Genomic DNA, 14,472 nt, shown 5'->3' with positions numbered 1-14,472 from the left:
TACGTACAGATGCATATAGTGACTGCCCTTACCCTAGGCAGAGGGTCATAAAAGCAGACAGCAGAATTCTGTAATGTAGAAGCTTGATTGGTGAAGGAGTTTGGCATATACAGAACACAACTTAGTCATTTCTTCTTAGCGGCAGGTGTGCTAGCATATTGAAAAGGGGAACTCTCACTGACAGAATCAGAGCAACAATCCTTGATATTTCTAAAGGAGGCCACGTACGGTTTTTGTACAAAATACTTTATCTTTCAGTGCCCTCTTTTTTCTTTTAAAGTCACATTGGCACTTGGTCCCCTGCTTCCTGAACAAATCAGTGGCAAGAGGGTTGTGCCCCCTACTTTGGGAAGAGGGGGTTGAATTTTCTTAAGTGTAATATACATATTAGGAGAAGGGCAGGCAGGCAAATGCTGCACTGCTAGAGAGAGCTCTGCCTTCTCTGCATCCATGGCTACTAGTTCTTCCTTCACGTTCACAATTACGACTAGTTGCTGGAAATCACAGGAGTGGGAAGAACAGAAGGGACTCCTGTGCTCAGATCCTGCTTCCCAGTTTCCCACAGGCTTATGGCCACTGTGAGAACATTTGCAAATAACTCCTCCGGGAAGAAAAACAAACCACCTGGTGGCAGGCTAAAGGCCTGTCAAAATGAAAAAGTGGTGGAAACCAGCATGGTGGTATGCAAGCTGGACCTGCAAAGGCTGGCTATAGACCAAAGCAGAGGAGGTTAGTCACTGCCAGCCTTTAGGAGTAAGTTTCCTGCTCTGATGGTCTGAAGGGCATTGGATTGATCTTTATTACGGCCATTGGCCCGTCACACGACAGTTTCCCATACCACCATAATGCACTTGAACCTCCAAATTTAAAATTTTGGAGAGGGACCTGGGTGCACCCCTGGACCCACCTAAATTGGGTGAAATCTGGACCATTGACCCCAGTCTCTCATAAGAGTTTTCTTAGACTCTTGGACTCACAGCCCAGTTAGACTGGCCAATACACACTGGACTGAGCAGCCACTTGATGTTCGAAGTTGCCCTGGAAAAGGTACTTACCAGCACCTATTGCGGGAATGTGGTCTAGGTAAAGGTAAAGGGGCCCCTGACCATTAGGTCCAGTCGTGGCCGACTCTGGGGTTGCGGTGCTCATCTTGCTTTATTGGCCGAGGGAGCCGGCATACAGCTTCTGAGTCATGTGGCCAGCATGCCTAAGCCACTTCTGGCGAACCAGAGTAGCACACGGAAACGCCGTTTACCTTCCCGCCGGAGTGGTACCTATTTATCTACTTGCACTTTGTTGTGCTTTTGAACTGCTAGGTTGGCAGGAGCAGGGACCGAGCAACGGGAGCTCACCCGTCATGGGGATTCAAACTACCAACCTTCCGATCAGCAAGTCCTAGGCTCTGTGGTTTAACCCACAGCGCCACCCGCATCCCTCCAGGAATGTGGTCTAGTTTGTCCCAAAAAACCAAAGTGTTGAGAGACATTAGTTCTATATTAGGCAAGAGATTGATAAAAGATCCCAAATCATGTCTGCAAAAAAAATGAAGATTAAAATAATCCTAGATTCTCTCAAAGACAAATTTGGATGGTGGTTTTTTTCAGGGTGGGGGAAGCCTATGCAAATTCATGCACATTCAGGAGGATCTATTTTCACTGTACTGTATCTTAACTCCTTGGTAAAAACAAAGCATCTGTATGTGTGTGTGTGTTTCGGGGAAAGGGGCAGAGAAAAAACCAGGGATGATTCCTAACATTCTAAACAAGCCCATGGGCTGGTAAGGGTTGGCAACCCTTATTACAGAAGCATGCTGGAAAAAGCCTGCATCAAAAACTAATCTGAGCATCCTCATTCCACACATCAGACAATAGTTAATTGTAGGTGGCCAACATGAACCTTTGCAGAAATCAAAACATAATTCTGCTCTGCAATCTATCACTCAGGGTCTCCCGTTACTTCCTACTCCTCTTACATTTGATCTTAAAGATCACCGCTCTTTGAAGAAGAGCAACAAGCTAAATCACCATCCTTTGTGAACTGAGTGTGTTCTGAGACGGTGGCCAGATATGGACCCATGCCTCATTGGAAATGCTACATTCAGCCAATAAAATGATCTCAAAGTCAGAGTAGGGGAAAAGTTATAATTACATTTGAGACGATTGCTTCAGCACTTCTTACCTGGCTTCCTTTGTTTCAAGTGGGTAATACGCAGAACCAAACTGAGTTTACACTCTGGTATTACAATATCCATAGGGAAAAAGGAGAAAAAGAACACCCACCTGTGTTAGATTACCATGAAAGTCAATAAACATGAGTTTATAAAATGCTCTGACCAAGGTTATTTTTATTTTTATTTTATTATTAATGATTGATTTGGTCATGCCCTCACGGGTGACAAAAACATTCCCTAATCTAACTAAAACCCTTGGTTGTTTTAGAAACATGATTTCCCCACCCCCACTTTACTTGTTGTATCTGGTTGCCTGCTCTAGAATGGAGTTCAGAGAGTAAAGATCACAAACTGCAAGAGACTGAGGTGTAAGGGCACAAAAGAGGCACCTTTCTTTGTTTTACTGTCGTTTACAATGGCAGCAAGGTTTCCATTACAAGACGTTGGGCCGCTGGGTCTAGATACAAGTTTTTTTGTTTCATTTTCTTTAAAAAATATTGCCACAAAGTTAACCACTATGGGGCTAAGCAATTCTTTCGTCCTGCTTTCCCCCCTGCTATAAAACTAAGGGAAGCGGGTGAAATCACTTTGGGGGGGGGGGAAAGGGTCAGCTTTTTGTTTTCATAGTTGGAAAAACAAAATCATGTTATCGATCAAAGCACTATGGACATTGATTTTTACATCCTCAGAATTATTAGATAATCAGAACTATAAAAGCATTTTTGGAGCAGTTTCGCCAAACAGGGGCATCTCAGTGATGGTTCTTTTTGGGTTGTTTCTTGAGGGGAAAAGTCCCCACTGTCCCATAATCTTTTTCCAGAACTATTGCTACAACGGATGAGTAAATAAGTCACAACAATCTTCCTAGCCTTGTTACTGGGAACAAATCTGTTTCTTTTTATGCCTTGGAACAGCATGGTGCGGGGAGAGAAGACTGGACCAATATAAGGATAGCTGAAACAAATGAATTTTGCAATCTACTTAACAGGCCTCACTGGTTGAGGGCAGGCATTGACTGCATCCTCATTACACCCATGCAGAAGTCTTAAAAGCTCCATTTAACCAAGCTGCTAACTTTCATGGCATACAGAGGCACAAATGAAATTTAACAGGTTTGGAAGTTTTGTTCCAGAAGCAAGGTTGCTGTTTTCCCCCCTCTCCCATCTACTGGGCCCCCTGCTGAGACTGTAGAGATCTGGGTGTCTGGAAAGACAATTGTTTCATCCCTGGATGCAAAGGTTTCTGTCACAAAGATTGGTGAACTACCAAACGTAGGTCATTTGCTACCTTGTCACCCTATTAGGTAAAACTAATTTGTACATAAAGCACTTTCCTCAGACTGGGCGAGAAGAAGTCTCCTGCAGAGGTGGGAGGTCTATCAAAGCAAAGGACAATTGACAGTTACACTGATCCAGCCACTGCAATAATGTTTATGCTTCTATGTCATTTCATGCAAGTGATATCCATCTTTCAGTGCTGTCTTGCAGCTCAAGAAGCAGTGACTACTAATTACACTACTTAAAAAAAACCACAGAAGAAAGAATGCTCAGAGCTATAAAATGAGGTGAAGGTTTATTGAGATCCAGTCACTTGTAAAACCAGCCAACTGCTTTTGCTTTGATCTCACCCCACCAACTAGATGAAAGCCCACACCTATTTCCTACCTATGGTTAGCAAAGCTGAAGACCTCCGGAGAGATCTCTGTTCATGTTCCTTCACAGTGTCTTTTGAATCCAGTACCACTTCTATTCTTATTGCGACAGACTGAAGCCACTTCACACACCTTTTTTAGGTGTACACATAAAACACTTTTTGAATACACCTAAGATATAAAAAGGACAAATGTGGTAAATACATGGGTTGTGTGGGTAGACATGCCAGAGAACAGGGAATCAGTCGTGTTCTCTTCTATGTATACATGTGGGGGGAAACATTTGTTTGCTGCTACATAATTAGAAGCAGCAGCACTGAGGCAGGGGAAGTGAAAGGTTGCTTAGGCTGCCGTCCATAAAAACCAATTAAGGTGGATGTACGTAGATTTAACATTTAATCCCATTGACTTCAAGCGGGAATCTCCAAGCTAAAAGACACTCACCAGCAACTGAGTCCATCAAGCAATTACCTGCCTAATTCCCGAGATTGCTGCCTTTGGAAACGTGAGTAAAACAAGTAGCATTCCACACATTTCAAATTTTAATACAAAGAACTGTGAAAGTCAGCCATTTGTTTCAAAAGTCAGTCAAGGACTGTCTACCATTGTTATAAAGACATTTGAGGTAGGGGAAGGGAAAAGAGGGAAATAAATCAAGCTTGATTTGAAGCCACGGTCTATATGGCCAAGCTTCCACAGGTTACAAAAATGCACATTATGTGGGCAGCTGGAGAAATCTGTAACACTCTCTATGCAGAGACACTGTACACAGCATTCACTTACATGATTTAAGTTGTAGCGTTTTATCATCACCTCCTTAAATTACTAATGCACCAGAATAAAATTCCTTTGGAGTTTTGACCACCTGAACAACTTCTATCATCTTCCACAATGGTAGTGCACAGCTTTCAGACAAATGCACGCTTTTTTGTGGGGGGGGGAGAGGGAGGGGGCAAAAGGTGGTGGGCAGAGGAGAAAGTTGGAATTGGCTATTTGACTCCTGGCTCCACAAAATGAGGCCAAAATGGGAGAGGAGAAAGAGAGGAGGGTCAAACTGAAGGTTGATGACAGCATCCCGAAATAAGATGGGACACAGAGGGGTGGGATGGGCAAGAGGAACCTGAAAATATGCAGGGTATATATTTTTGCACACACTTTTACACACATCTAGCTATAGTACATGTAAAAATATATGCTATACATACACCCACCCTCACCGAGGTGCTTTTTAAAGACACCCTCTGAATGCGTGCATGTGTGAATGGGTACGCATGTGTGCGTGTGTGTGTGTGTACGAGTTAAATATACAGATCCTACTAAGTGTATATGTGCATATGTACACATACATACAGGTGGGCAGGCAAACTGCCAAGTCTCCATCAGCTACCTCCTCTTTGATTTTCTGTACAAAAGCCATTGTCCTCCACTGGAGAATATTACACACCCCTTTGATACAAGTCCCTCCCCTTGTGTAGCAGCTGCTTTCTTATACACAGATCTTTGCACACACAAAAAAACACATAAAAACTGCAGGGAGGGCGCATTGTAGGAAAGAGAACAGAAGAGTGTGGGGGGGGAACCTATGAATCCATGCTGTATTTCTGACTGAGCACCCTGTGCGGGAAATCTTTCTGTTGCAGCACCATTCAAGGGAGTGTGCACAGGCCACAACAACTATCTTATTGCACTTGTTTTGCTTCCAGGCTGTGTTAACATCCCACTCCATTTACATCCCACAGATCTCACCCTCGCTTTACATAATTAAACCAAAGCCCCACTGCCACCCACCCCACCCCGGGCCACCTACTCCCAAACCCACCTCTAAGGGAAAACAATACATAATAAAATCAAAAGGCTGCTCGCTAGCAGAGTGCAACAACAGCACACACTGAACAGGGTGTTTTCTTCTGGAGCTCTGTGGAAGATTTTACTTCTAACACAGTAAACGACACCATGCAGAAAAAGGATGACAAAGAAAGGGGAGCTAAGAACTATAGAACAGGAGAAAAACTAGGAGCAGGAGTAGAACAAGAGCAGAGAGGGGGAAAAGAAAGACTTTGTGGAGGGGAAGACAGAAAGAATACAGTGAGGAGAAAAAAGCGCAGCATGGCAAGTGCCCAAGGCTTTGTTTCAATTTTTGTCCATTTCATGTAAACAAGCTAATAATTCTCCTTAGATAGAACAAGTAAAAAGGTTGCAGTTCCAAGTCTGAAGGGCTGTGTTTCCAAGAGTCCGTTCCACCACACCACAGCCAGTGTGAAACAGGGTGGGAGAGAGGGAGAAAAACCCAAACCACAGAACCAGAAAGGGATTCTCCTTCAAAATTTTCATTACTTAAAGCTGGAGAGGGGAAAAAAAGAAGAAGAGAGAGACAGACAGAGAGATAGCCAAATTGGGAGCCCTTTGTACGATTGGCTCTGTGTCTCTAGACCAAATAAATCGCACTAAATTTAGTGAACCTTATTTTTCCTTTTTAATGGCATGAAAAAGAGTGTGTTTTCTTCCTCTTCCCCTTGCTCAAAGACGGGTCTGTGCCTCAGGAACGTAGATTTCAATGCTGTCCGCGCTCTCGGTGGCAGAGTTCTGCCGGACTGAGGCAGCGCGCTTGGCTGCCATGAGGCGCTTGCGGGCTTCCTGGCGCTGTTTATCCACCGAGTCAGAGGCCTTGTCCCGGTTCAGCTGGGATTTAGGTTTGGCTGGCTTCTTTGGCACAGGAGGGGGCGGCTTCTTCTCTTCCTTCAGGGAAAAAAGAACAGCAAAACATTAAAAGGAACTGCAGGCAGATCTGTTGTCTTCCTCAACAGTTTTGTCTGCAATCAAAGTTCTGCGCCAAAAATTTAGGCTGTTATTCAGCACATAGGCTTCGGGTTTTTTTTAAAAAAATTCTGGTATCCCCACGACGGGGTGAGCTCCCATTGCTCGGTCCCTGCTCCTGCCAACCTAGCAATTCGAAAGCACGTCAAAGTGCAAGTAGATAAATAGGTACCACTCCGGCTGGAAGGTAAACGGCGTTTCCGTGCGCTGCTCTGGTTTGCCAGAAGCGGCTTAGTCATGCTGGCCACATGACCCAGAAGCTGTATGCCAGCTCCCTTGGCCAGTAAAGCTAGATGAGCGCCGCAACCCCAGAGTTGGCCATGACTGGACCTAACGGTCAGGGGTTCCTTTACCTTTAAGTAATGTGAACACATTCAGTATTGGTATTAGAACCACTGGAATTCACAAAGTAAGGTTTCCTTGACTCACAACTGTGAGAAAATACAGTTGGGGCTTAAATAGACTATTTGCAGTAAAGCAGCATCAATTTATATCATTCACTAGTGCTACAATTATTCCTTGTGCACCCTATAGGAGCACAGATCAGACGTGAGATGGGAAACATGGGGGGGGGGAGATTTGGACAGGAGGATCTGACTTTTAATCTAGCATTTTTACACCAATTTTCTTATACTATTTCAGAATGGTCTTAACACTTTCTACTATTTTTCCCCCTTGTCAGGGGAAAACACAGACTCCTGCAGTCTGCGTTTTTAACAGCAAACGGAATATATCAAAACTTTCTACAACCACCTCTAAATTTTGCAAGATGCCTGAGGACCCCAATATATGCAACATTATTATTTTTTGTATTTGGTCTCATTTTTGTAAAGTGCCTTGGAAGCATGTGAAATGTGTGTGTGTGTGAATTTTGAAAATCAAACAATAAATCAAACAAAAACTGATCAGGCACATTTACTGGAAGCAAATCCCATTGGTTAGAGCAGCAGGTTTAACTTCCAAGAAACCTCTTAGGATTATGCTGTAAGTTAAGCTACCTAGCACAGGCCAAGCCACTTTTCTTCTCTTTTCAAATGCTCCTACTGAACTTGTGCTGCTAAGCACCATTTCTTTATAATGCTCCATGCTCACCTTCTTCTCCGGTGGCTCCGTTAACTGCCAGCCATTAGCCTTTAGGTGGTACAGCTCATCAAATTTCATGCTGATGTCTTCGATGGACAATTGTAAGAGATCCCAAAAACCAGCAAGGTCTTGTGCTGTGGGCCTGGGATTGGAATTGGGGTTCTGACAGAAAGAGAATGTGAGTTAATTCAGAGTTAATGTTGAAGATGAGACTTGAAGGCCATTTTTAAGTTCACGTAGAAACATCTCAATCTCCTGACTGCATTCAACATAGCACTAAAGCCGGAAACTTATCTTCTCTCTCCCCCCGCCCCTCCGCTGCACTGTAACATTGAAAACTCTTAATAGCCTGCTGCAGATCCGTATACTTTTCAAGTACAATTTAACATACCGTATTTTTCGCCCTATAGGACGCACCTTTTCCCCTCCAAAAATGAAGGGGAAATGTGTGTGCGTCCTATGGGGCGAATACAGGCTTCAGGAAGCTCTGCGCAACCCTCCGGAGCCAAGTGTCCTGAAGCCGGCGCGGCTCCCTAGGCTTGCGGATAGCAGGCTGTTCTGGGGGCTCTGGTTGGGGGAAGCTCAGGCTTCCCCCGCGCCAGCCCCGTGCCTGGGGGGGGAAATAATTTTTTTTTCTTTATTCCCCCCCCCCAAAAAAAAACTAGGTGCGTCCTATAGGGCGAAAAATACGGTAATTTGTTTCTCCTGGTTTACTTGGTCAAATCTGTGGCTGACGCAATCACAGCTATGTCCTCACATATCCTCTTTGATCTACATTACCATATGGTTTTAAGTTTTGTTTTTTATAAAAAAAATCCCATTTAACACTATGGTTGTATGTGGATTGGTACTGGGGAAGAGAAAACTAATCCAGGAATCTCTCTGGGATGGGAACATGGCTGAGTTAAAAAACTACACTGAGGTACTTGGCAGAAGAGAACTGTAGGCACACTGCCACATTTTTTACTTCCTATGCAAAAGCCTAATAAGTGACCAAATACTCCCCCCGCTTAGACACAATTTATAGCAATTACAGAGATTTTCACACTCACCAAGTTTTGGTCACAGAGGCCACGGAATTGCTGGAACTTCTGTGACATTAGTAATTGTGCACTGCCCACTGCACTGAGGACTTTGCCTAAGACTGAATTAGAAAGGTATATTTTAGAAGATGAAGTGCTTTGAAAAACAGAACATATAAGGATATTTGAGGTGAGAGTGGCTCCCTTTGTCCTTCAGATTTATCTTCCTTTCCCTTTAGTAACCAAAGTGTTTTTCATTCGGAGCCATTAATGACAAGCCATTAGAAATGACTCATGGCTCCTTTGTGAGGGCATGTTTTGTTAGTCCTTGTTCTACTGCCAACAGCAATACCCTGTACAGCAGCCACCATCAGGAATGGCAGACAGCCATACTGCTGCCAGTTTCTTTGTTTGTAATACAGTGCTAGTGAAGTCTAGCAGGGATAGCGAGAAGCCTTATTTAATATTCTCCCAAAGGCCCCTCCATAGCATTTGAGGACACAACACCATCAAAGAGCCCAAGATCTCTGAGCGCAACTTACCCTCATCACAGATTTGTGAGTAACAGCTTTCTATTTGTTGGCCTATCTCCACCCAACACTGACTTCATTTCAGTTTTACCAGTGGCAACGTTTTGGTTGTTTTTTAAAAGTCACACATAAAAACGTGGAGTTTTTGAATACATCCCTGATGTGTTCCAAAAAAAAAGACATTGAAGTCCTCCGTCTACCCACTCTGCAGCCACATTTAAAGGTCTCAAGAGAGCACTCTCATTCAGGCTCCATTCACACTTTAATTTCCTCAGAATAGGGAATGGAGTGACATAGCTAAACGTGATCTCAAGGAAAATTAGATAGCAGATTCTCTCCATAGTAGCACTGAAAACAATGAAGTGGAAAACACATCGGAAGAAACTATGGATTGTTGCCACTGTCCCTACAATATTGAAGAAAAAAAGAATCTGAACAAGGCTCTCCACTTCCTTTCTCTACAAGATCCCCAGTAAAAAAATACGAAGTGTTCCTTTCAGTAAGTTGCTATTTGGGCCCAGCCTCACACTCATTCATGAACACTGTGCCAGGAAAAGATTTCACCATTTCAGACTGAAATCTCCTTTACCACCAGAGTCAGTTTATTATCCATACCAACCTTCTTCAGAGAGATTATTCTCTTTGGTCTCTTGGTCCATCTGACGACACCATCCTTCTAACCTTTCAGTCTCTGCCTGCAGCAGCTTCTGAAACCAATACCCGTCCCTTCGGCAAGCTCCCGGCTGTGTTGGTTCTGATGGAGTGTTGGTGGATGTTTCAAGCCAGGGGTCCGGAGGAGGAAGAGAGGAAGGCTCTAGGGCTGGGTCATTGCTATCTCCATAGGAGAGGTTTCTCTTGATCTGGGAGGGCATGGCTGTTTGCCTCGTACTGGCATCAAGGCTGTTGGAGTTGTTGCATGGGGGGCAATCAGCAAGGCTTCTCTCAGGTGATTTACAGGTAGAGTTGTTCGGTTCTTGTGAATCAGAATCTGTATCCTGCTTGGCTGACATGCTGTGAGAGTGGCTGTTGCTACAAAGAGAAGGAGGGAAAGAGAGAGAATCAGAGGAAGCAGCCCTTGAGGAGGGCCAATTCGTTACTTGGCACACAGACACAACGATCTGCATCTGTTTGGGGCATCTGCAGCTGAACTGCGTTTCTGTGCCCCGTTCCTCTCTGCACACAGACACACACGCACACATGCAGACAGACAAAATTATAAGGTTGCCTGCTCACTGCAATAGGCCATCCAAACAAAAAGACTGGCACACATCTATAATTACATTTCCAGTTCTATTTTTATTTTATTTTTTTATTCCAGGTTTCCCAATGATTCACCTACATTACTAAGCCAACATGCTACTACTGGGAGAGGTTCTGAAACCCATCAATGCTCAGTGATTTGAGGCAGGAAAAAAGAAAGAGGGAACTAAACTATAAAATGGGAAACTGCAGCTGGACGAGGTTTTTTTTCAAAAAAGCCTGCGTCTTCCACTTACCGCCACTCGTCCTCTACCTGTACCCCGATGGACTGGAATTTGGTGGCTGATGGAGGGGGCTCCTCTTTTGCCACTGGCTGAAGGCAGTCAACCTTATTAACAAAAAGATACAAACAAAAAAAACAAAAACACAAAAACTTGCTGCTAGAATTCACATTTGAAGGAAGGAGGCATGCACGCACGCACGCAAACACACACACATGCACTGGTCATGCAGACACCACACATCAAAAGGCAGCACATTTTCTTTTCTTCCTTTTTCGCTATGGAGATGGGGAGAGAGAGAGGGAGGGAAACGAGGCTGCTGGCACCATAAACCAGGCCAATGCCATCCTATCTAAAGCTAATTTCAAGGCTGTTGCCATTCGCAGTAGATTTTTGTTTAGTCAGGGATTTTTAACTGAATAGTTATGCATCTGTGATGTGAAATTTTAAACTGCTTTTATTATGTTTTTTAACAAATTCTTATATTTTCTTGGTGAGATGATCCTAGAGGGAAGTTTAGAAGCACTGGGATAGGGCAAAACAGAACTCTGAATAGGAATATTGGCTTTATTACACAGTTATTTGTTTATTCATACCCTGCCTTCTTCCCTGATGGGACTCAAGGCAGCTTATGGATAAAAACAAGAACCACTAATGTTCTTGTATAAACACCAGGTGAACTTGCTGTTAGGAAGAAGGCACAAAGATGCCATATTTATCCTAGCCTTCTGCTGCATATTATTTAGACTGTTTTAAGTGGCTGGAATATAATAAAGGAAAGCTTTTAATATTTTGATATTATACTTACAGCTGCTCTTAAAAGGACATTTTAAAGATAGCATTTCTCTGTAATTCCCCATCTATTCACCAAGTATTTGGGAATGGGATGGGAAAAAACAAACTACCCAGAGAAACACAAGTTATTGCTTGCATAAGGAAGAATCAGTGTCAAGGTAGTACTCAGAACTGATGTAGACCTCAGAAATGCAACAATTTATAGCTCCGTTTAAAGAGCTTTTGGTGAAGGGGAAGTGACTGCATCAAAGCTCCCAGCAGGCAAAGCAATGCAAATAAAGTGTGAAAAAGACAGTATAGCACAGGCTGGTGTTATGCCTTGTAGGAGGAGATAACTTCCTAGCTTCAAAGATGCCAGCAGCTTTTAGCCAATATGAATTTGCATAACCTTTGGCTATCTAAACCCAACACAGTTTTCCTTTAGTGCTTATATTTGTGCCAGTGCACTTCTAGGAGCACAAAACTGTATTCCCATGTGTGCTGTAAATAGGCAGAGGGCGAGATAAAGAGGAAAGGAGAGTTGGTACAGCATGTCTCAGAGGGATGTGACTGATGTAGGATAGAGGAAGTACACAGTTTCAAGCTTCCAACGTGAAATGTGAAGAAAAGGTGCAGGTAACTAATAATAATGGTGGAGTGTTTTACAGAGTGTGGGAAAGAAGCATCTTTGCTAGTGCCCTGTTGTAAAGAGCTACACAAGTGCTTTTGCAGTTGTGATTCAGCAATTGTACTATTACATAAGCTATTTTAAATTATTCTTTAAAAAGCCAACTAAGTGTTAACATAAAATGGAGTGGGGACATATGACAGTTCTATTATGTTGCAGGCATTATCCAATGGGTTCCTGTGATACCAGTGTCTTCACAACCAATATCTCCGTATCTTCATAACAGAAGCACTAACTTGTCTTTCTGCTGCTAGATTTGGTGAAATTTCATCAATTTGTGGAGTTGGAAGGGCCCCTGTGGATCATCTAGCCCAACCCTCTGCAATGCAGCAATATGCACCTGTCCCGTACAGGGACTGAACCTGTGTTTTCATTCACTGTTGTTTCATGCTTGTGTTTTAATATTTGGTTTTTTTATTTTAACACTATTGCTAACCTGCTCTTGAAGGCTCCTTTTAGGGGGATGAAGCAGGGTACAAATTATCTCATGAATAAATAAGCCTGGAGGTAATGTGCCTGGATCCTTTGCAACAAGTGAACAACTGTATGCTTTCTCTGCTTTAAGAAGCATCTACTGTATAGAAAACGTATTTTAAAAAGGAGAATACTCTTTCCTCCTGTAATGAGACATGCACAAACTGTGTTTTCAGCCTCTGCTTATAACGTTTCCATTTACCCCAGTCGTTTCTAGCATGTCCCTGGCCACTGTGTAATTCTGCCAGATCTGTTTTATTTGTATTTTTTGCTGTGTAAGATTTCATATTTGTATCTTGTTGTACACTGCTATAGTTGGGTTTTTTTTATTAAGCAGTTGATAAATATTCTGATTAAATAAGTTGGGTAACCTAGAAATACTCATTGTTCGAAGACCAACACACAAAAGGTTTTGTGCAGTAAAGAACATGTATTTGTTGAAGTTAATCTGTTCCTGCTAACAACAATTGGATCTGCACTCAGGTACTTTCTTACTTGGGTGAGCGCAAGTCTTTGTATCAGCATGGGAAGCAACTGCAAAGCTTCCAGTAAGGAAGGAATGCATAGCTGTTCTGGAAATCTGACAGCAGAAGGCAGAAAATTACTTATTATTTAAATGTTCCCCAAAGTAGCTTTCTTTTCTGCATCACGTACAGCAGTGCATGCATTCCTGACCTTTAACAATGCCATTAGATTCCCTGTTAATTTACAGGAAATCCAGGAAGCAAAGAATCATTATTTGACAGAAAGCCAATGAAAATGTATGTTTAAGTACTTAGTATGCCACTTCCACAATATTTGAACTTGCATGTGTTTTTGCAGAATTCTGCAGTCAGAAAATCTGCCATGCAAAAGTCGAAAACTTACTGACCAACAGCCAAGGTTTACTACACTGTCTGTGGCATATAGGAAATTGATTTTTCTTAATAAGGTAAACTTCTCTTGATTTAGAACTGAGTTGATTCAATTGCACAATGCACGTCTTAGGATAGGGCTGAACCCTGCGATTCTTTAGCATGTCTGCCCTGTAAACACCTCTCTCTTATGGGCTTCAACAAGTGGACTCGTGGTGCTACCAATACGTGGGGATTATCAAAGAAGAATTTTCCTATAGGCCTGTTCGCTATATATGCCTTAATTAATTTCTTCTCAAGTGCCCCTGGACTTTTATAAAGTCAAAGTTCAGCAGAGGCACACCAAGCAGGCACAGATGCCAGAGCAGTGAAACAAGGATGCACATGTAAAAATGGTTACATTAAGAACATCTTCTAGTGCTAATGAGAACAAACAATTCCATACTTGTATTCCTATAGATGACAGCTTCCTTTTGGGGATATTCTCCACCTTTGGCTCCTCACTTGTCAGGGTCCCCTTGTCGCTCTTCAAGGTTGCATTTTTCTGGGGTAACTCAGGAGGCTCCCTGGCTGGAGGCACAATGCTCCCTCTTGTCACGCTGGGTGGTCTGGTGCTGTCTAAGCTATCTGAGGAATTGCTCAGTCCTGACTGGCTGTTGACCTCGCTCTTGTGGTCCTGGTTGTCCAGGTAGTTGTCTTGTGCCGATTCGGTGCTGCTCTGCACAGTGACAGAGATGAACGGCTTGGAGGTGGTCCGAGGTGGGACTGGTGGTGGTGTCTTTTTATAGCCCACTAGGCATGCCGAACCTGCGACAGCGGCAGTGAGAAAGTGTGGAGGGAGAGAAGGGAAGCAGAAGATGGAAGAGAAAGCAGCAAAAACCCAGTGAGTTGAGAGGAAAGGCAAATTGGTCACAATGTTTAGAGAAGCTAA

The 14,472-nt window shown here is 43.2% G+C and overlaps 1 protein-coding gene across 7 annotated transcripts in view; it reads right to left on the bottom strand.

The window, feature by feature from the left end:
• Positions 1 to 3,083: 3,083 nt before the first annotated feature.
• Positions 3,084 to 14,472, bottom strand: part of DLGAP4 (DLG associated protein 4) — a 340,702-nt gene continuing 329,313 nt past the window's right edge. For 3 of the 7 annotated variants that reach the window (XM_081916721.1, XM_081916723.1, XM_081916722.1), the window contains 6 exons: positions 13,987 to 14,348; positions 10,767 to 10,858; positions 9,890 to 10,299; positions 8,771 to 8,862; positions 7,728 to 7,880; positions 3,084 to 6,557 (listed from right to left, as the gene is read on the bottom strand). In XM_081916721.1, coding sequence (XP_081772847.1) covers positions 6,339 to 6,557; positions 7,728 to 7,880; positions 8,771 to 8,862; positions 9,890 to 10,299; positions 10,767 to 10,858; positions 13,987 to 14,348 — 1,328 coding nt within the window. In that variant the 3' untranslated portion in view covers positions 3,084 to 6,338. Of the gene's footprint in view, positions 6,558 to 7,727; positions 7,881 to 8,770; positions 8,863 to 9,889; positions 10,300 to 10,766; positions 10,859 to 13,986; positions 14,349 to 14,472 lie in introns of those variants that run through there. The other 4 variants (XM_081916724.1, XM_081916727.1, XM_081916725.1 and 1 more) reach the window with 2 other exon arrangements.

Source organism: Podarcis melisellensis (genome assembly GCF_964234715.1).
Source record: "Podarcis melisellensis genome assembly, chromosome: 6".
In the NCBI taxonomy this organism is placed as follows: Eukaryota; Metazoa; Chordata; class Lepidosauria; order Squamata; family Lacertidae; genus Podarcis; species Podarcis melisellensis.
The sequence above is the reverse complement of the archived record's forward strand: the minus strand, read 5'-3'. Positions and strand labels throughout refer to the sequence as shown.